Source organism: Chionomys nivalis, chromosome 23, assembly GCF_950005125.1.
Source record: "Chionomys nivalis chromosome 23, mChiNiv1.1, whole genome shotgun sequence".
Taxonomy (NCBI): Eukaryota; Metazoa; Chordata; class Mammalia; order Rodentia; family Cricetidae; genus Chionomys; species Chionomys nivalis.
The window spans coordinates 25620739-25643144 of NC_080108.1; the positions used below are offsets into that span (position 1 = coordinate 25620739).

Sequence of the window (22406 nt, forward strand, 5' to 3'; positions counted from 1 at the left end):
CTTTCACGTGAATTTCAGAGTATCGAACTCAGATCCTCATGCTTGTGTGATAAGCACTTTCCTGGCTAAGTCATCTTCCCAGGCCTGTGGTTGATTTCGTTGTTAAAACAGAATGTCACATAGTCTAACCTGGCCTCACATTCACTGTGTAGGCACAGGGGGCCTTAAACAGCTGATTCTACTGTCTCTACCATCCAAGTGCTGGGATAACGAACATGTATTACCTTACTTAGTGTACACTGAATGGTTTTGTGTGTCAACTTGACACAAGCTAGAGTCACCAGAGAGGAAGGAGCCTCAGATGAAGAAATGTTTCCCTGAGATCCAGCTGTAAGGCATTTTCTCATTTACTGATAAATGGGGGAGGGCCCGGCCCATGGTGGGTGGTGTCATCCCTGGGCCCGCCAGTCCTGGATTCTACAAGAAAGCAGGCTCAGCAAGCCAAGGGATGCAAGCCTATAAGCAGCACCCCTCCCTGGCCTCTGCATCAGTTCCTGCCTCCAGGATCCTTCCCTGTTTGAGTTCCTCTCTTGACTGCCTTCAGTGAGGACCAGCAATGATGAAGTATAAGCCAAATGAACCCTTTCCTTCCCAAATTGCTTTTTGGTCATGGTGTTTTGTTGCAGCAATAGAAGCCCTAATTAAGACACTTGGCTATTTGTGGTTTTTATAAAAAACCTAACCCAGAGTTTTGCTAACTCTGATTTTGATGACATTTATTTTCTCTGGGGAAAAGAAAGTGCTTTTCATTTCCAAAACAAGACCACTTCCAAGTGCTTTCTCTCCCCTCTCTGGTGCTCTCCTATACCTTGGCAGCAATAGATGCACTGCATCCTTGAAACCGATGAGCAAATCTGAAACAGCCTCACCTCAGAACACCACTAGGAAGATGGGCAGGTTACAGACGAGTTAACTAGCTTCTCATGAGAGGAAACAGCGGAAAGGCAAAAAGCATTTTAAGATATGGTGTCAGGAGGAAATCCCCTAAGTTAATAATATTTTTAATAAACACCAGAATTCCTAAGTTTTATAGTGTTTATAAAAAACACTTTCAAAGTGGGGACACTGGAAATTTAGTTGCATATTTCAATCCTGGGGTTGTGTAAAACAAGCTCCTCTCTAGAAAGGATTTTTAGATCTAATTTAATTAGACCTAATTAATTTCATGTCGGAAACAAATCATAATAATTTATGGTTATGCATAAACATGGCTCCACTAAACTCCTGCCCACTTACCAAGTAGAATTCACTCTCAAAACATCTGTCCTCCCCATTACCAGAACCATTAGGTGTTCTATAGAAAGTCTCATAGCCGCCAAATGCCATTCCTAAGGGAGTGACGGCAGTCTCTGGCTAGGGAAGAGGGGTGCCCAGCACTTCTAAGGAAGGAGGTGCCAGCAGTCACTGGTTGGCAAGTCCAGACCTGCAGCAAGCCTGCCAGCTCATGGACCTATCATAACCACGAAATTATTTAAAAGAAGACAGTGCCCGAAACATCCCTAGAGACGTTTAATTGAATCCCATGTAAGTAGCAAATGTTCTCATAGGAACCACATGCTTACAGATGGCCTCTCAACACAAGGGGCTAGAAGTTGATGGACATTCTCGAAGAGAGATCAGATATCAGTCTGCAGCCTGGTAATGACAAGGTATATGTCCTCTCTCTTTTTCTCCCTCTCCATCATTCTCTCTCCCTCTCTCTTTCTGTGTGTGTATATGTGTGTCTGTACAAGAATGCATGTGTGTTTGTGTATGTCTGCATGTGTATGCTAGAATTGTGTCCCCCAAGACAGAAATGGGTAAGCGTCTATTAATGTGGCTTTATTTTGAAAGAGGGTCACTGCAGGCATAATCCAGTTAAGAAGTGGTCACAAACTGTGTGGTGGTGCACACCTTTAATCCCAGCACTTGGGAGGCGGAGGCAGGAGAATATCTGATCTGTTAGACCAACCTGACCTACAGAGTTCCAATGTCTCAAAAAATAAAAATAGTAGGAGGAGGAGGAAGAGAAGGGGTCCTTTTACAGGGACAATCTGACACAGGACAATCGAAACATAGAAAGAAACATGGAGAGAAGGCCATGTGATGGTGGAAGGGAACTCAAGTGTGGTGTCCACAGGGTCTGTCACGGGTGGCAATAACCACCAGAAGTGAGGAAATAAGGAATGACACTCCCCTTGAGGATCTGGAGAGAATGGAACCTTATCAATATCCAGATTTAGAGAATGTAGGCTCCAGAACATAAGGAGACAAACTTCATTATTTAGGGTCACCTGCTTCTCATCAGTGGCTATAGTGTCACTAGGAAAGTATGGCAATGTGGTTGCTTGAGGCTTCAGAGGCTGCCCTGGGTTTCTGCTGTGTACTTCTGGGCTCCAGTCCTGTAGCCAGGAAAGAACCTTTACCCATGCTTCAATCAGAGTCTCTATGTGACATCCATGGGCATCTAAGAGATTGAGTTTTCTGGGGGGTGACCACAGTTCTGTGCATGGCATGTCTTACAAGGCTGTGTAGGTCGCCCACGGACCCACCTAGGGTTCCTCCCACAGCATCCACTATCCTCCCCAATAGTTTGCCCAAGTCGTCAGCAGCAGCTGCAAACACTTTCTTGCTAGCATGCTATGAAGGGAAGGCGGGAGAGTAAGGGAGAAGTACATGCATTTATAGGCCATTCTACGTCTCCAGTTACCTAGAATTTCAGTATTCTTCTAATACCACCAACAGGGCTAATGACAGCTAACACCCTGGATTAGGCACTGCTTATAGACAATAGCTCATTTAGCTCATTATTTGTTCAGCCCTCAGAGGCTGAACCTACAACAACCCCCATTTGACTGCTGAGAACCCAATGCCCAAGTAAGTGGGCACAGGCTTGACCTCCAAGTCTGTCTTGCTAACATGCTCTCCAAAGAGTACTGCCTTTTTACTCTTGCTCACCAGAGAAAAGCTGGCTCCGGGCTTACCTGGTCACAAACACAGCAGCATCCACAGGAGGTGCGTCATCCTTCCCTCCTGGTACCTGGTTATTGCCGAGGTACCGCGCACCCCCATACTCCTCATTCTGCCAGTGACAGAAGCTCTCCAGGGACCGCTCACCATGGTGCCCGATGGATAACTTGGCCTAAGAGGAACAGAAGAGGGTAGTGAGAGACCGTGACATCCAGGGAGCCAGAGTTGCCACCCAGACTCTATTGTGATGGTAGATGCTCTTGAAAAATAGAATTCGATGACTCTCTCTGCCCTGAGATAAACGCCTAGAACCGAAGGATACCCAGGAGGTGCCAAGACCACCAAGGACTTTATCCACAAGTTCAATCATGACTCATGAAAGCAAAGAAATCTACTTCTCAGAGACATAACAGTCTACAAAACCAAAAGCACTCCCCTCGATGCCTGCCGCCCGCTTTGCTTTGTTGTAGCTAGCACTGGCTTGAAGGGAGACACTCAGCCAAACAGCAAAGACAAGGCTATGCTGAGTTCCACCATGGTAGGAGCACCGGGTAGAAAGTCATGCTTCTGAGACTGCCCACAGCTTTGCTCCTGTGAGAAAGCCATATGCCAGACCTTCCAGGGACAGAGGAAGTATGTGAGCCCATGGTTCAGCGTTCCCTCGGGATCCTAAGCAGCATGCGTACACCCATGGGTCTAGTCCCAAGACTCGCTTCTCTCACAACGGCACCATCTTCAAAGTGAGGAAGGTGAACAAGCCACTTTGCCTGAAGCCCTCCCTAGCAGTCCGGAGAAACTTCCAAACCCATTAAGTTCTCTGTGTGCTCTGAAGAGCACCTGCAGACTTACCGGGCGTTGTCGCAGAAGGACCAGCTTGGTGACTTGAATGTTAATTTTAATCCCAAGGCTCTGGTGCTGAAACATGTTGTACACCTATTCACAGAGGAAAAAATGAAGATATAAACATTGTTCCTTAAATACAGCAGTGTTCTGGATGGTAACTTATAACAGAGAAAAGATACTAAATAAAGACTAAAGAAATTTGCAGGAACTATGGATATTAGATTAGGTATTAGTCAATATTGCCCTATACTTGCTATTAAACATACTGAGTGATAAGTGCAAGATGCTAAAAATACCAAAACTTGTGCATGTGAACACTACACTACCCGTTCAATTTTCTATATCTCAAAAGCAGTTTCAAAATACACAATATTGGTTTAAAAAATCATTAAAATGTGGTTTGTATTCTTCTAGTATGAGAAAAATTAAAAATAATTACATGTAACTCAAATCTCAGTATCAATAAAATCTGATTTAAAGAGAAATATGTTTGAGAACATTTTTCAGATTCTATTAAGGTTTGCTAGCCAGGAGATGGTGGCACAGGCCTTTAATCCCAGCACTCGGGAGGCAGAGGCAGAGGCAGACAGATCTCTGAGTTTGAAGCTAGCCTATTCTACAAAACAAGTTCCAGGGCAGCCAGGGCTACACAGAGAAACCCTGTCTCAAAAAACAAAGTTTTCTGAGACTGAAAATCCCCACTGAAGCAGAAGCCAGGCCAGAGAGGGCTCAGCAGGTGAAGGTGCTAACGGCACATGCCTGACAGCCCACATTCCATCACCAGAACTCACATCACCACAACCCCTGTATTACAGATACAACAGCGCACATCTGTAGTCCCTGCTCTCCTGCAAGGAGATAGGAGGCAGAGACAAGAGAAGCACTGGAAGCACTCATCCAGTTAGCCAGGAGGATTCAGGGAAGCAGAAATAACAAGACAGAAACAAGGTAGGCAGGGAGAAGCAATTGGAAGTTACCCTCTGACCTCTGCACCTGATTGTGGCACAAGCATGCCTGTATTCACACAAACATCTGTCTGTCTGTGTGTGTCTGTGTGTGTGTGTGTGTGTGAGAGAGAGAGAGTTAATTAAAAGAAACTTCATATTTCCCAAATGTATATAATAGAAAATTCTAGAATCACACACATGAGCATATATATGTTACATGTAAGAGGGAAGGCAGTGCTTTTTAAAATGTACAGCATCTGGGGAGATGGCTGAGCAGTGAACAGCTTGTTGCTCTTCCAGATGACCTAAATTCAGTTCCCAGCACCCATGTCTGATAGCCCGCAACTGTATGTATCTCCAGTTCCAAGGAATCTGATTGCATTCTTCTGGCCTCCATAAGTTCTCACACATGCATGGCATATACATACGTGACATACACATACATACTCATAAATAAAATAAACAGATTTGAAAAGGTACAGCAAGGGTGATTTTGAAACAAAGAAATGGATGTCAGGTAATTCTGACAGAAACTCAAAACTCCCACCTCAGGCTTTCATCAGAAGGACTGACGGCAAAGGCGGACAGACACTTGCGATAGCCCAGCCCGTGTCATCTTTAATCCTCTTTGCCACTCAGGAAGGCTGGCATATGTATCATTCCCACTAATGAAACAGGCTCTTGTGGGGGAAGGCATATATTAAAGACTCAGAGCCAGTTAGCAACACCCTGATTCATATCCACGGTCATCCAGTCAAGTTGTTCATCTCTTCCTGTGTTCCCCTAAGTCCTCACTCTAACCAAAGGCTGCCACTGAACCATATCATAGCGACAGAAAGGGACATATTCCTCTCAAGCCCCCTCCCCTTTGTAGCCATTTGGTACCCCCAGTACAGATACACAAAGACTTGGCCCCAGGGTGGTGTAGCGGGGAGGCTCTTCTGAGAGGCCTTTAAGTGCTTGAGGAAGGCTGTGGGTCCCCTAGCTTGCTCTCTCTGCCTTTGAGCATCAACGTTTGCTCCACAGTTGTCATCTTGTACCTGTGCCAGACTCCAAAGTTGTGGGTCTGCCAGAATTGAACCTGAGCCTCCCAAACTGCGAGCTCAACAGAACCTTTCCCTATAAGGTTCTTGTTTTAGGTATTTCATCATGGCGGCACAAGGCCGACTTAGGCACAAATATTCCTCTTCTCAGAAGCACCTACTATGAAGGACCTCACCATCAGACATCCTTGGAGGTCTTCTGAGAAGAAGAACAAAAGGAGAAATCATAAAACAGAGGAACTGGGGATCACACAAACAAAGAAGACCCATTGGATGTGAGGCCCCCAGGTCAGTACAGCCCACTTGAGTTCCTCTCTTATACCAGAGCAAAACCAGGGCTCTGAGAGATTTGATGGGAGGTAATAAGGATGGTGATAGTTATAGGATATGGAGGAAGCAGGGATGAGAACTTTCTTGCTATTCCTCTTGGTTTTAGCTCACAGACTACCTGGAAGGGGATCTCATACTGAGAGCGCTAAAACTTTCTCCCCTGCTGCTGCCCGTCTATGTTCAACTCAGCAGCAGTTGATGGCCATAGCAAACAGCAAAGCCAGGGTCTGTGCAGGCCAAATTCAGCTGCCTATCCAAAGGACCACGAGCCTGCGAACCATGTAAGCACAGACTTTAGGCAGCTCTGTGACATAGAATTAGCTGAGTCACAGTGTGGACATTGTGCACTGAAAGCTGCTATTATGGTTAAATAAAATCTACCTTTGTGCAACTTAATATTCTTTCCCACACGGAAAAAAAAGAGGGAATATGTTCACTTGCTCTGTTCTCAGGCCCCACTCCAAAACGCCTTGTCTTCAAGTACAAATAATCTGTCCTTTTTTTTTTTTTTTTTTTTTTTTTTAATGCTGGACCATCCACCCATAGGCCAATTCTGAAGTTCGTTCTTCATTGTCTATTCCTGACCCTGGAGGATGAGAGGAGCACACAATTTTTTTCTTGTTTGGATATTTCAAGAACCTCCCAATGGCTCTAGCTCCATTTTCTTTCCCTGAAATATTCAGTATGAGGACTGGGCCTTAACTTAATAGTGTACAACAGTTCCAAACATGAAAATCCCAAAGGAAGATTCGTGCTATAAAAGAAAAAAAAAATTCAGTCGTTCAGGGCTTTGTCACAGGGCTGTGGAAGCAGTGTATTTGGAGTTCAGGGGTTACTCAATGAGACAGCATGGCGTGGCACACAGGAGGTCCTGGGTTCTGTCCCAGCACCTAAACATAAAATAAATAAGTGTGCAATACCTGTAATACCAGCTGAACCCTCAAGACATTCAAGAATATCATGGGCTTAGGGAAATAACAAGCAGGCTGACAAGGTGACTCAGTGGGTAAAGGCACTTGCCGCTAAGGCTCATGACCCGAGTTCGAACCCTGGAACCCACACAGTGGAAGGTGAGAACAGATTCCTGCAAGCTGTCCTCTGACTTCTGCATTATGTACCCTAGTGTGGACATATGTGTGTCATGTACACAATAAAATAAAAATAAATAAATAAATGTAAGAAAGTTAAAATATAAAGAATATGAAGTCAGGCATAGTTAGTGCGCTAGCTAGACTTATGTCAACCTGACAGAAGTTAGAGTCATCTGAAAGGAGGGAACCTCGGTTGAGAGAATGTCTCCATAAGGTCCCACTGTAAGGCATTTTTTCAATTAATGATTGATGGGGGATGGCTCAGCCCATTGTGAGTGGTGCCATCCCTGGGCTGATAATCCTGGGTTCTATAAGAAAACAAGCTGAGCAGGTCAGGGGAAGCAAGCCAGTAACTAGCACTCCTCCAGGGCCTCTGCATCAGCTCCTGCCTCCAGGACCCTGCCCTGTTTGAGATCCTGTCCTGACATCCTTTAACGATGAACAGCAACGAGGAAATTTAAGCCAAATAAACCTTCTCCTCCCCAACTTGCTTTTGGTCATGGTATTTCATCATAGCAACAGTAATTCTAAGACAGTGGCATTCATGCCTGTAATTCCAGTACTTAGGAGACCGAGGCAGAGGGATTACAAGTTGGAGATGAGCCTGGTTTTTACAACAAATTCCAGGCCAGACTGGGCTATACCATGTGACTATAAATTTTTTAATTACTTAAGTAATGTGACAGGGCACTTCTCAGTGATGCTCTGGTCTGCCGCTTCAACAGAGAATGCAGAACCCATAGGCATCAATATGAGCACCAGGCAGAACACACGACAAGTCCCTGAGTTAGAATCTTCTGCAACTCCCTGTCAGAGAATAGCCCAGCACTATGCACATCCCATGTCCCCAGGCTTGCTTGATTCCCCTGGGATGAATGCACAAAGATGTGATATGAGAGGAAAGAAGGAAACAGTCTCATGCTCCAAGGGCAAGGGGGATGGAAAACAGAGAAAAAGGTCTAACGGTCTAAAGGGAGTGTCAGCTCTAGAAGATGACGAACCATCCTGGATGCTGGTCAGACAAGAGGAGAATGGACCTCACATTACCGAACATTTACACATGGCTATGGTGGCAAATTCTCTGGTATGTCTATTCGTCACAATTAAAAGTATAATTCATTCTTAAAATCTTCATGCCCTAAATTCCTGTGGGGGTTTGAATGGGAAATGCCCTCCAGGTTCCCAGGCATTGGAACATTTGGTCCCCTCTTGGTGGCCCTATTTGGGTAGGCTTAGAAAGCCTTTCTAGAGGAAGTACATCACTGGAAGGGCTTCAAAAGTCATACGCCATCTCAGGTTTGCACTCTCAGATTCCTGTTGGCGGTTTGTGATGTGAACCCTCAGCTTGCAGGTTCCAGTCCCAGCCTTCACGCTTGCACGCTACCCATACTTCCCTGTCATGATGGTGATGTGCTTTTAGCCCTCTGGAACCATAAGCCCCACATAAACCCGTCCTCCTATAAGTTGCCTTGGCCATAGTGCTTTGTCACAACCAAAGAAAGGTAACTATTACAAGATCACTGACTAGTAAGGACGGACGGCATTTTCCCCATGCAATGCAGGCGTTCATCCCAAGGGACAGCTAGCAGAGTCTAACCACCACAGCTGAGCCCTCTGTCACCTGCTATTTGCACACACCCTCACAGAGCTCCACAGGGTTCAGGGTGGGGCAGAAAGGAAACGGGAGCTCCCTCCAGGACAGGGAAGTCCGATGAACAAACCAGGTACAAGTCTGAGACATGCAAGTAAGATACTCTGTCTTTTTCCCATGGAAATCATGCTCACGAGAAGTCCAAAAGGCAATGGTGCCTGAAACTTAGGTGGCTGGGCCTGGAGCCGTGCCGCCGGTTGTCTGGAAAGTCGGTCCCTCGTGTCCAACTCTGCCTGTGGCCTGGTCCGTGTTCAGAGCTCTGGCTGCTCTGTCACATTCCCTTGGCAGCCTGAGCCAAGCAGGTAGACTTGCTGCCAGCAGCATACTGTGGCTCTCCCAGCTGGGTGACTTGGGGACACAGAGCCGGTGGCGATGGCAGACAGGGACTGGAGAAGGGGTGAGAGATTAGGACAGACGTGGGCGGCGGTAACGGTCATCACAGGTGGCAGGATTTTCACAAAGCTGTCAGTGAGCTTTGGTGAGCCAAAGCCTACCTGGAGTCCCACCCTGTCCCATTCAGACCTCACCCCAAAAGGTAAGGACTAAATTTACTAAATTCACAGTAACTCTAGAGGGGGGCCCAGGTGTATGCTGGAAATGCATACTCTGGAGCCCCCAGACCCCCTAAAACAGACCAGCTGTGTGTGCTGAAGGAGACTCCCAGGGCTTCTGGGAAGTGCTGAAGTGTAAGAACCAGGGAGCACTCTCACACCAGGCTGCCTTCAGGGCGACCACAGAGAGACTCCATTGTCTATTTCATATGGTAATAAAGTGAAATTGATGTCATTTCTCCAAACAGCTTGCCTGGATGGTCTCGGGTTTTTCATACCACTCCATGGTTGTTAAGGAAGCAGAGAACAACCAAAACCCTGCCGGGTGGCCCTGCTTTCCAGCTCGGCTGCCCATCTGCATGCAGCGTTTCTGGTACCACAGCACCTGCTTCTGTCTGCATTTTGTACCTTAAAACATCCCAGCTCTGGTGTCACCTGAGGCCCCCACCCAAGGAGAACCAAATCGGCTCTGCCACACATGTGGAAAAGCCACAGCAGCCCACTGTACACCCTGGGCAGGGAGGTCATTTTGGACAGATGTCCCAGAGGCAATGTCTGCTCAGTCTCTAGGGACACAGAGCCAGGAGCACGACTCCATGCTCCCAGCTAAGACACGAAGGAGTGGCTCTATTTTATTGCAACACTGGGGGCTGTGTATGTGAGGCAAACACTCTACCACTGAGCCACATTCCAGATACAGGAGTATTAACAATAATGATAATCATAATAATCATTATTATTTTAAAAGATAGTCTCCCTCCTCCCCCATAGCCCAGATTCACATCCTGCCTCACCCTACCAGGTACTTAGGTAAATGCCAGTATGCCTGCATCAGAAGCATTTTTTTTTTTTTCGAGATAGGGGTTCTCTGTGTAGCCTTAGCTGTCCTGGAACTAGCTCTGTAGACCAGGCTGGCCTTGAACTCACAGAGATCTGCCTGATTCTGCCTCCCAAGTGTTGGGGTTAAAGGTGTGTGCCACTACCACCCAGAAATCAAAAGCATTTTAAAAACACCAATCAGTCCATAACTCTTCTTTTTAAATCGGTTGGCAGTGACAACACACATATACATATACACCCCACACACCACAAGCTACACACATACACAGCACACGCACATACCACATACACACACACTACACCATGCTACACACATACACAGCACGCGCACATACCACATACATACCACACACACTCCACACGCTACACACACAACACATGCACACACAACACGCACATACCACACATATACACAGAGTATGCCCCTTTCCTCATGCTCAGTACATTGGGCTGTAACAGGGTCAGTCTGACCACAGTTTACCAACCCCTACAATCCCCCCATTCTGCTGGCATCACATATCAGCTCAATGCCACACTTTGGAAGAGGAGGCCACCTTCACAGAGGTCACTAGCTCTCATATGGCTCAGCATGTGGCAGCTCCCACCCTCAGGTTCCCTTTTCACTGATTGTTTGGGACAGTGTCTACGGCTCCTTCTGCGGGGACCTGTGGGGATAATGCACCCCAATGATTCTGGTGGTGCACAGAAGTGGGTAGCAAGGTCCCCTGCCTTGAGTGGGCAGAAAGCTGCCAATAACTAAGCCAAAAAGAATCAACACATACCTTTTATCTTGATAGTAAAACTCATACAGCATAGAGTGTATAATTTCTACCATGTTTGCTTACACAGTTTGGTGCCATTGTGTACAGTCACACTATTGCATAACCATCTCCACCATCTGCCTCCAGAACTTGAACACCTTTAAAACAACACTCTGTCCCCATTAAACACTTAGCCGTCTCTCATTTCTCAGTCTCCAAACAATCCCATTCTATCCTCTATCTCCATAAATCTGATGACCCTAGATATCAGACATAAATGGTATCATCCGCTTCTTGTCCTTGGTAATTGGCTTATTTCACTGAGCATAATGTCCTTTAAGGTCATCTAATTTACAGAGCATGTCCAAATTTCTTTTCTTTTAAGGCTAGAATATCATATTTCATTTCGTATATCTGGTACATATCGCTTATCTGTTCATCTCTCGGTATGAATGTCAGTGCTTCCGGCTTTCGGCTGCTGGGAATGATGCCTTCAGCACCCTGGTTTCTTTGTGTACAGATAAAGATTCAGCCACCAGGAAAGGCCTGTTCTGCTGAATTCCTCCTGAGGCTCTGATTCCTGAAGGACAGAGCAGAGTCCGCAGGTGGTAGATGTTCCTGGGACACAGATGTGGCAGCAGGGATGGGGCAGCAGACGGAAGCATCCAGCAGTGTGAACCAGCCTGGTTTCTGATATACCCTTGGCCTTGACTTCTCCTGCTGCCTGGCCTACCCTAAGCTTCTCCCCCATAGCACTTCTGAAATTCTCAGTGGGTGGTCCCACACCTTTTGACCCTGAATATCCCACCTCACCTTCAACACATGACTCTTTTCTTGCCTCATAAGCCCAGCTCTGGGTGCTTGGCTTATCACCCACACAACCTCAGCTGACACAATACCCAAGATTCCTGCTCCAGGTTTCACAAAGTTCTTTGCCTGAGGCCATTTCTCCTAGGCCTCTCTTCACTCCATCATCCACTCTGGTGTCTGCTTCAAGAGGGTGGAGGTGGGAGGCAGATCCTGGCATCTGGGTTTCTCCATAGGATTCCTTTTTAACCTTGTATGGCTCAGTTCATCCTCTGCCACAGTTCTTAAAAAAACAACAGGCGTGCTCACAACAGGGACTTTTCAATGCACGTGGCTGCCTGAGGACCGGTGAGGTGGGTAAATGATATAATCCCATGTGTGTGGAAACACTCCTAACTGGGTTGTGCACACGGCATAAATCCCTGTGCTGTGTTTGGGATGCACAAAAGGCTTTTCAGAGCCAATTAATTAAAGAATTAAAGAAGTGCTGCCAGATCCCCTAGCTCTTTTGTCCCAGTCTCTCCAGACTCCCTCTTAGTCCTGCAGCAGTGTGCCAGCAGGAGACCCCTCCTTCTACCCTCCCTCCATTTCCTGGGCTCTGCCTCTGGATGTGGATCCAGGGTTTCCTTAGATCTTTCCTGCCTCCCCTCTCAGTCTTTCCTCCTAAGCTATTCCCATTTGTTTGTGTCACGCACCAATCAACAGAAGCACTCTCTAACAGGGAGCCCACAGCCATCACACTTGCCTAGGATCCAAAGTAGACAGGAGCGACCCAGACTATCCACTCAACTAAGGCAAGAGCAGACAGCTCCACCAAGAAACATGTCAATCATAACTTCAGGTTCCCAGATTCCAGCTCAAAAATCCAGACATGAACACCCAAGACAATATGCTTCCTCCAGAAGCAAGCAATCCCACTGCGGTAGACCCTGGGAAGGGTACTTCGGCTGAAACCCAAGGCAAGGACTTCAACCATACCAACTGTGACTATGTTCAAAGACTTTAGGGAAAATATGAACACACATTCCTTACCGTGAAAATACAAACAGATGGACGAAATAATAAAAATGTTTCAAGGAGACTTAACAAAGAAAGAATCAGCAAAGAAAAATAAGCAAATAAAGCTAGAAATAAAAACCTCAGGACACCAAACAAAAACTTCGTAGGAAAGCCTCACCAACGACAAGACATGGAAGAGAGAATTTCAGGTCTTGAAAATAAGGTAGAAGAAACAGATAGGTCAGTAAAAGAAAGTGTCAGATCTTAAAAAAAAAAAAAATCTAGGGGCTGGAAAGATGGCTCAGTGGTTAAGTGCCTGCTCTTCCAGAAGTACTGAGTTCAATTCCCAGCAACCACATGGTGGCTCACAGCCATCCATAATGGGATCAGATTTAGCACTCATATACATAAAATACACGAATAAATGAAACTTTAAAAAATAAAAAAAGAAAAGAAAAAAAATCCAGGCACAAAACATCTAGATACCATGGAAAAAAAGAACAAACCTATAAAGGGAGAAGAAGAATCCAAGATCAAAGGCACAGAAAATAAAAGCAAAATCAAATAATCCACTTAAACAGACCCATAATCCCACTGAAATAGAATCAATAATTAAAAATCCCCAAGCAGAAATGTCCAGGGCCAGAGGATTCAGAACAAAATCTTGCCAGACCTTCAGAGAATAACTAACACCAATACTCTTCAAATTATTCTGCAAAATAAAAACTGAAGGGATATATTTTCTAATTCTTTTTACAAAGTTGCTATTGTCCTGATACCAAAGCCACACAGAGAACAAACCAAAAAATGGAAATTATAGACCAGTATCTCTTAGAAAATAGATACAAAAATTCTAAATAAAATACTTGCAAACCAAACCCAGGAACACATCAAAAAGATCATCACCGCAATCAAATGGCTTCATCCCAGAGATTCAGGGAAGATCCAACATATTAAATATATATTATTTATTATATTAATATATATATGTATATATTAGTATATATAAGTGACTGCAACAATTCCACTAGGAAATTCCTACAGCTGAAAAACACTTTTAGCAAAAGTAGCTGGATACAAAATTAACTCACAAAATCAGTAACCTTCCTACACACAAATGACAAATATATTAAGAAATAAAATAGCCTCTCTCTACATATATATGTGTAGCTGTATGTGTGTTTGTGTGTATTTATCTTGAGATGACTCTAATCAAGCAAGTGAAAGACTTGTATAACAAAAACTTTAAGGCACTGAAGAAAGAAATTGAAAAAATCACCACAAGACAGAATGATCTCCTATGTGTATTGATAGGATTGGTAGGATTGATATTATAAAAGTGGTCATCATACCAAAATCAATGTACAGATTCAATGCAATCCCCTTAAAAATTCCAACACAATTCTTCACAGAAATTTAAAAAAAAAAAATGATCTTCGAGTTCCTATGGAAACACACCCAGGACAGCTATCATGAATAATGAAAGAACTGCTGGAGGTGCCACCATCCTAGATTCCAACACAATTCTTCACAGAAATTTAAAAAAAAAAAAAATGATCTTCGAGTTCCTATGGAAACACACCCAGGACAGCTATCATGAATAATGAAAGAACTGCTGGAGGTGCCACCATCCTAGATTTCAAGTTGTACTGCAGAGATACAGTAATAAAAACAGCATGGTGGTGACATAAAAAGAGGGGTTGATCAATAGAGTCGAATTAAAGACCCAGACAGAATTCCACAATCTACAGATAACCTGATTTTGATTAAGAAGCAAAAACAAACAAGCAAAACCCCAAAAAACATTACAAAACCCAAAATGCCAGAGAAAAGACAGCATCTTTAATAAATGGTCCTGGTCAGACCGGGTGGCTGAATGTAGAAAAACGCAAATAGATTCACATCTATCATCCTGCATCTCAACTTCAAATGGATCTTGGACCTCAACTTAAAACAAGATCCCCTAAATCTGACAGAAGAGAACATGGGGAATAAGCCTGAACCCATTAGCATAAGAAAGATTTCCAGACAGGACACAGAATATCAACATCAGAGGCACCAAGACTAACAACTAATAAATGAGTCTTCAAGAAGTTAAAACCTGTACAGTAAAGGACACCACCATTCAGGCAAAGCAGCAGCTTATAGAATGGGGAAAGACCTTAACCAATTATACATCTGATAAAGTGTTAGTATCTAGATCATATATAAAGATCTAGATCTAGTATCTAGATCATCATCTAAAGAATTGAAAAAAAACTGAACATCTAGGAAACAAACAGCTCCATTTAAAAGTGAAGTACAGAACTAATCAGAGTTCTCAAAAGACGAAACATAAGAGACTGAGGATCATTTAAGAAAATGTTCAACATCCTTAGTCATCAGGGAAATGCAAATTAAAACTACTCTAGGATTTTGTCTTACATCCAGCCAGAAGGGTCAAGTTCAATAATACCAGTGACAGGAAATGCTGGGGAGGATGCGGAGAAAGGGAACACTTATCCATTGCTGTGACCTGGGACAGTCACTATGAAAATCAGTGGAGCTGTTCCTCAAGAAGCTGACAATAAACAGATCTATCTCAAGATGCAGTTATACCACTTGTGGGTATGTTCCTAAAGGACTCTACATCCTACGACAGAGACACTTGTTCATGCATGTTCATTGCTGATCTATTTATAGCAGAACCTGGAAACAGTCTAGATTATCCATCAATTGAGGAAATGTGGGATTGTGGTATATTTACAGAATGGAATATTACTCAGCTGGTAAAAAGAAAATGAAATTATGATCTTTGCAGGTAGATGGATAGAACTAGAAAAAAATCATCCTGGGTTAAATAAGCCAGACCCCAAAAGACAAATTTTGTATGTTCTCTCTTATATGTGGACGTTAGCTGTTAAGCTTTCAAGATGTGTGTTACAATCTGAATTACCACAGAGGTTAGGTATCTAGTAAGGAACCAGGCAGAAGAAGAGGATTTCCCAAGGAGATAGACTACAGTATTACGGTGAGACAAAGGGAAAATTTGAAAATAGGAGGATTGAGTTGGGGAGAAGAATGGGAAAGGAAGGTAAGGAAGAGAATGCTGGGAGGGAGAACCAGTACTAAAGGGATTTTAAAGCCATATGGAAACCTACTATTACACAAGGTTCCTATGGTATAAACATATATGAAAGGAATCTAATTAGAGCCAACAAATAACAGGGGAGACAATGCCCCAACCAGATAGCTAGGCCACCGAGAAAAACCAGGAATAGATTACATCTTGTTGTTGCCCAAAGGGACCCCATGGAAACCCTCAAACATCACAGCTATTGCCAAGGCTACTGGTTATTTTGTACAGCCTGATAATAAGGTTCTATTGCTGAATAAAACACTCAACTATATCATGGAACATTGAGAAGGAAGCTGGTGCTTAGCCAGAAGCTTCACTCCTGCTGACGAGTGTCCATGCTACTAAAAGGAACTCTTTGAGTGCTTCAGAAAGAGAGAGGAAATTAGCAATATCACCCAGCTACAAACCTCGTGACCTCCAACACGGATCGGTTTTCAGGACGTACTAGTGCAGTAGTGACACAGACGTTAGAAGAGCAATCGATTACTCTTGGATTAGGTTTAAAGATGACACTGAAAGGAGTCAAGAAGCTGACACTACAGGTCACAGAGCTGGGGGAAACCTAGCACTGTGATTCTATTAAAGAAACACAGCAATAAAATGCCTCCAACGACATAGTACTGTACCTCTAGGTCAGTGCCTCACACAACTCACATTCCCCAGGCTAATTGCAGTAAATGGGAATTAGCACAGCATTGCCTACAACTGGACAGCGTACAAAGAACGAGACTGCTCGGATCACTCAGTCTGAAATAGATGTCTTCATCAAATTCTTCCCAACGAGGCTCAGGGATCTATAGATACCAGGAGTTGGAACAGATGACTCCAAGGCAACAGCGTTGTCTAGATACAAAACTGATACACATAGGAACTCACGGAGACTATGGCAGCACTCCCAAGAACTCTATAGAGGTTCAAGCCAGATTAGATGGGATCCCAGCACTGAGAGAGAGACATAGGGTCCCACCCTTCACTAAGGCACTATCATAACTGACATCGATTCCTGCAAGAGAAAAATCTGTTTTCTTCATTAGAGTCTCACTGGGTATACAAACCACACTCTAGGTCAGGCCTGGAATAGTGGGCCAATATGAAATGTATTCACGGTATTTTTATGGACTTCATGTTTTATTTTGGTTTGTTTTGACGTCTTTCTCTTAATCTTGGTGGTCTTGCTTATTTGCTTTGATTTTCATTTCTGTGTTTTCTGATTTTTATATTTTATTTTTGTTTCTTGTTTTTGTTTGTTTTAAAAGTGAGAAAAATAAAGAACATATAGTTAGAAGGTGAGAGGATCTGGATCTGGGAGGAATGAGGGAGGGGAAAATGTGACCAAAATACATTGCATGAAAAGATAAAAAATAAAAACTATGAAATTGAGGATAAAATATATGACTACGTCCAGATTTGTCCTCATTTCAGTCTTTATCTAAGCTTTCTGTTGTTGAGAAGGTAAAGAATTTACAGAAAAAAAATAAAGTACAGTCAGTATTTGTTAACATGACTTCAGCATTAAGTCATTGGCAGAGAATTATGCTCTGAGGTACCAGTCTCTCGGTCCTGTATTCACAGACTCACAGATATCCTGGACCACCTGCATGAGGACCAGACAGTAAATACGGGGAAGGTGTGCACCCAATCCTAGCCTGATGAGCTTACAACACACACCGGGAGAACACATGATAAGCAGGATGGACATTTTAAAGTGTAGCATTCAGTGACATGAAACACATTCATAGTGGTCTACAGCTATCCCTGTGGTTCATCTCCAGTACTTTCTCTGCTTACAAAGCTGAAAGTCTGCCCCCATTAAATACTGATACCCCATGGCCCTCCAGCATCCCGCCATTCTGCTTTCTGCCTCTGAGTGTCATCACTCTGGGTACCAAATAAAAATGGAACCGTGCAGCACTTGTCTTTTGTGGCTGCTCTGCTTCGCTAACACATGTCCTTAAGGGTCATCTGTATTATAGTTGTGTTTCCCAATTTCCTTCCTTAAAAAGATTTACTTCTATCTTCCACGTATGAGTGTTTGCCTATATGGATGTTTGTACACTAAAAGTGCCTGGTGACCATGAGGGTCAAAACATGGCCTCAGCTCTCCAGGAACTGGAATTATAGACAGCTGCGAGCTGTCATGTGGGTGTTGGGAATTGAATCTGGGTCCTCTGCAAGAGCAGCCAATGACCTTAGCCACTGAGGCGCCAATGTTTCCTCCTATTTAAAGGCTAATATCTTTGTATACATATATGCCATGTTTGTCTATCTGCTCAGACATCAAGACACGCTTGGGCTGCATCCACCCTTCACTACTGTGAATAACATTGCTGTAACATGGATGTCCAAGTAACTATCCAGCTATCAAAAGTGGGATTGCCAGATCATAAGGAGGGCTTGTTTTGTTTGTGAGTACTGTCCTACGTCTCACAGCAGCTGGGCCATTTTAATTCCCATCAGATCTCCTTTCTCTATGCCCTTACAGACGTGTGTGTTCAGTTTTGGTTCTGTGTTTGTTAGCTTTATAGTAGGTATTCTAGAGAGTAAGGCTGTATCTCATTGTGGGTTTGACTTCCATTTCCCTATTGGTGATTGATGCTAAGCACCTTTCCACATATTTATGGGCTATTGTAAGCCTTTTAAGAAAACATCTATTCAAATCCTTTCCCTATCTTAAAATTCATTTTTTTCTTTTATTGTTGGTACTGTTGAGTTTTAGAAGTCTATATTGTGAATATTATCTTTTACCATGCTAATGGGGTCTTTCGATGCACAAGAATTTTTGATTGCGCTGAAATCCAAAATGTCTATTTTTCCTTTTGCAGGTGAGGCCATTGATATGTCCGTAAAATTGCTGCCAAGTTGAATGTCACGACCTCTTCTCTCTCCTCTTCCTTCTATGTGTTTAATAGTTTTAGTTCTTATATTAGGACTTCAACTTATTTTACATTTTATATATGCTGTCACAGGGGCTCTGATTTCACTCTTTTGCATGTGGGAACCCCAATTCTCCCATATTAGCATCTGTGTCAAAAGCCATTTGACCAAATATATTAGTGCCAACTTCTGGGTTCTAGTTTATTCCATTGGTTTCAAAGTGACAATACTACAGATGTGTTTTGATTTTTTTTTAATCTCCGAAGAAAATCTGAGGTCGAGAAGTGTGAATCTCCAACTGCGTTCTTTTTCATTTAAAATTTCATCTGGATTTACAGATGTTGGGTTTTACACTGTTACTTTGCTGTAACAACACACGCATGCACACACCCCCCCCCACACACGCTTATATGTAATCTTCAGGGTTTCTAGTTAACACCACATCACCTGTGAACCTCAGAGGCCATTCTGTCTCTTTCTACTTAGATGGCATTCATGCATTCATTCATTCATTCATTCCCACCCTCTCTTGCTAAAGTTTTTAGCATTCTGCTGAATGGAGTGGCATCAGTGTTCGTTTCTGTCTTGCTTCCCACCGTCTACCACCAAGCACCATGTCAGTTGTGGGATGTTCATGTATGGCTTTTATGATAATGAGATCATTTGATTTTGTTCTTTTTACACATTTTATTAAAAATGGTATTGAATTTTAGTGAATTCCTTCTCTGCATTGATTGAAATAATTATTAGTTTCTTCCTTTGCTTGTCTGAGTTTTGCCTTGGGAGTCTGAGTGTGACATACAGGGGTGCAGGATCTCTGCCCACAGAGACCCAAGATGGAGTGACAAGAAGGGGATGGTTGTCTGTAGCGAGCTGCGTGAAGCCACACCTGATGGCAATGTAGAGAGCTGCGTGGAGTCGCACATGATGGTGCTGGCTCCCGCCCTCCACAATCCCAAAAGCGAGTGCTCTCTGTGATAATCAACTCCTATGGCTAAAGCCTGACTTATGCTATTATCATGCAATGACTGTCAGCTGCTTGCATATGCGTGGACCTATGAGCAGTGCCCACCTGGCAATCCAGGATTGGTAGCCCATGCCTACTTAAGGGCTGGGAGAGGTTTGCCCTGGGAGAGAGGGGGAGAGAGAGAGAGGAAAAGAGAGGAGGGGAGAGAGAGAGATTTTACAATTGTCAAAAGGTCCTGAATAAAACTGCAGTGAGAAGAGCTCCGGTGGTCGCGTCATCCTTGCTGGACGAGGGGGACCGTGACAGTTGGTGGCCCGTACGGGGACAAGACAGTTGGTGGCCCGTACGGGGACAAGACAAGTGGTGCCGCGTACGGGGATCCTCCAAACCTCTCTCCGTGGAGCCCAGAACTTGCTGCAGTCGGGGGGTGCACCGGATAATCCTCAGGTAAGGACTGGGGATCCGCGAAAAAAGCGGGTTTTCCACTCTCACCAGTAGAAGGGAGAGTGGGGGTAATGAGAGCCACGACCAAAGTGGACGGTTTAAGGTAAAACTAAAAGGAAGAATGAGATTTTAGAATGGGCGCTTCAACATCACACCTGATTTTTCTGGTTCTTAAGGAGCTGTTACGGAGCACATTGGAAAGGTTTTTGTCTGAATGTGACACAATTGCTCCTTGGTTTGCCGTCTCTGGCAATCTTAATGTGTCATCCTGGGACAAGCTTGGTAGAGATCTGAATTTTGCCACTGAACAAGGTACGCTAAGGAAGGGAGTTAAATTCATGTGGTTTGAATTACCGAGACCTCCTGAGTTTGCAGTGGAGTGTGAGCAGCTGCGGCTCCAAGGCCAAGGAGCGCTGAGGGTCTGCGAAGCTGCAAACACCCGGGACCTGCCTCAGGGCCTAGAAGCACAGCACAACCTTGAAAAGATCTGTTGGCTTGGACCTCTGTCCCTGCCCGGGGCAATAGGCTAAGGTGGGATCCGTCCCACCCCGATGGGGTCAGGGCTGCGCTGCCACGCCTCTACCTCACAGCTAGGTGGGGAGGTAGAGTCTCCACCTCTCCCCAGTCGCTGCTGTGACCTGCGTCCCAGCGGGGCTGGAAAATGGCAGTAAATTGCAGTAAATACCCTTAAGAATGCAACGTCCCCGCTCAGCAGGAAGTAGCCAGACAGACTGACAACGCCCAAATTCCCTAAAACGTGTAAGTGGGGACCCTTCAATGGTTGCAGAGCAGCAAGCCTGCTTCCCTGAGTTCTGCTCCACTCCATGCACCAGTCTGGACCCAGAACGAATGCAGCTGGGGCAGAAAGGCAGCTGGAGCAGAGTTTTGCTAGGTGGCTGTGGTGGAAGGCTCATTGCCTCAGCAGTCGGTACCTAGCCTGGCAGATGCCACAGCAGTGCTAAGAGTATCAGCAAACGCAACAAGTGCTGGAGCTGAGACAAGCTGGAGCACAGACCCCACAGGGCTGCCCGAGAACGCAGCGTAGCTTCAGGGCAAGGAAAAGGCAATGGCAGTTTTAGGCTCTGCACGCCGCTGAAGAGTCTGCGACAGAGCGATTTTAAATCAAGAGACTACCTTATTGTAGGAGCAGGTACCTGTGTGATCTGTTTTAGCCAAAGGGTTGGTAGAATACCATAGCCCAAATGGGAGGTTGGGTCTAATGGTGATTAGGAACCCTACTGCTGGCAATCTCAACACCTGTTGTCATGGGCATTTATCTTTAAATCCTGTGTAAGATCAGACAACTCATGAGAATGCAGCATATGGTCACTTAGCAGAAGCAGGATCAGCTGAGCTGCTAGGGAAGCCAAAGAGGTGCACGAGGAGAAGGTGTCTTCCATGCACTCAGCTGACAAGAATGAATGTGCCACGGGGGTATGGCAGCTGGGGTATGTTAAGAGAGGCAAGTCCATACCCTAGTCTGTCAGACATTTCTATCCATCTGAGGCTGTGTGTGACCAGCCTCAATATGACTCATGCAGCTAATCTGTCTAAAGAATTGTCTAGATATCTTTTAGGTAATTGGTCTGGTGAATTCAAAAACAACTGGAAAAACTGCGGATGACGATTGCGACTGCAGATTCCACACGTATGGATACCAGCCTGGCAGAAGGACTATCCTCCTGGATCACTCCATGGATCATCTGAAGGAGTGGGCAGGAGTAGGAGCCCTAACAGGCTTAATGGTGCTTGCCTCCCTGGTATGCCTGTGGTGCATTTGTCACATAAGGGTTTCACAGCATTGCAATGCAGTTATGATCATTCAGGCCTTCACGGCCATTGAAGCAAGTTTGGCTAGAGATGTAAGCGAGCACAGGATGCGAGGCTTGCGCACTGCACTTGAGGTAAGCATACATCAACCTCAAGAAGAGCAAGTCTGATTGCATGTGGGTTGGTGTCTAACTCCCACCTCTGTAAAAAGACACCGGACAGGTCTAGTGTTCGCTGAGTGGATGACACCTGGACAGACACTAGTACATGTTCCATTTTTAACAGAGATCAGACCTCTTGCCTGTAGCTTTACAAAACAAAAAGGGGGAACTGTAGCGAGCTGCGTGAAGCCACACCTGATGGCAATGTAGAGAGCTGCGTGGAGTCGCACATGATGGTGCTGGCTCCCGCCCTCCACAAT

At 44.7% G+C, this 22406-nt stretch overlaps 1 protein-coding gene across 1 annotated transcript in view; it reads right to left on the reverse strand.

Moving 5' to 3' along the window:
- The window catches only part of Adamts17 (ADAM metallopeptidase with thrombospondin type 1 motif 17), a 300342-nt gene that overhangs the window by 222408 nt on the left and 55528 nt on the right, over positions 1-22406 (reverse strand). Inside the window, exons 5-6 of the mRNA XM_057756616.1 lie at positions 3799-3882; positions 2964-3121 (exon numbers count right to left, since the gene is read on the reverse strand). Of these exons, the coding sequence (XP_057612599.1) occupies positions 2964-3121; positions 3799-3882 (242 nt within the window). The remainder of the gene's footprint in view (positions 1-2963; positions 3122-3798; positions 3883-22406) is intronic.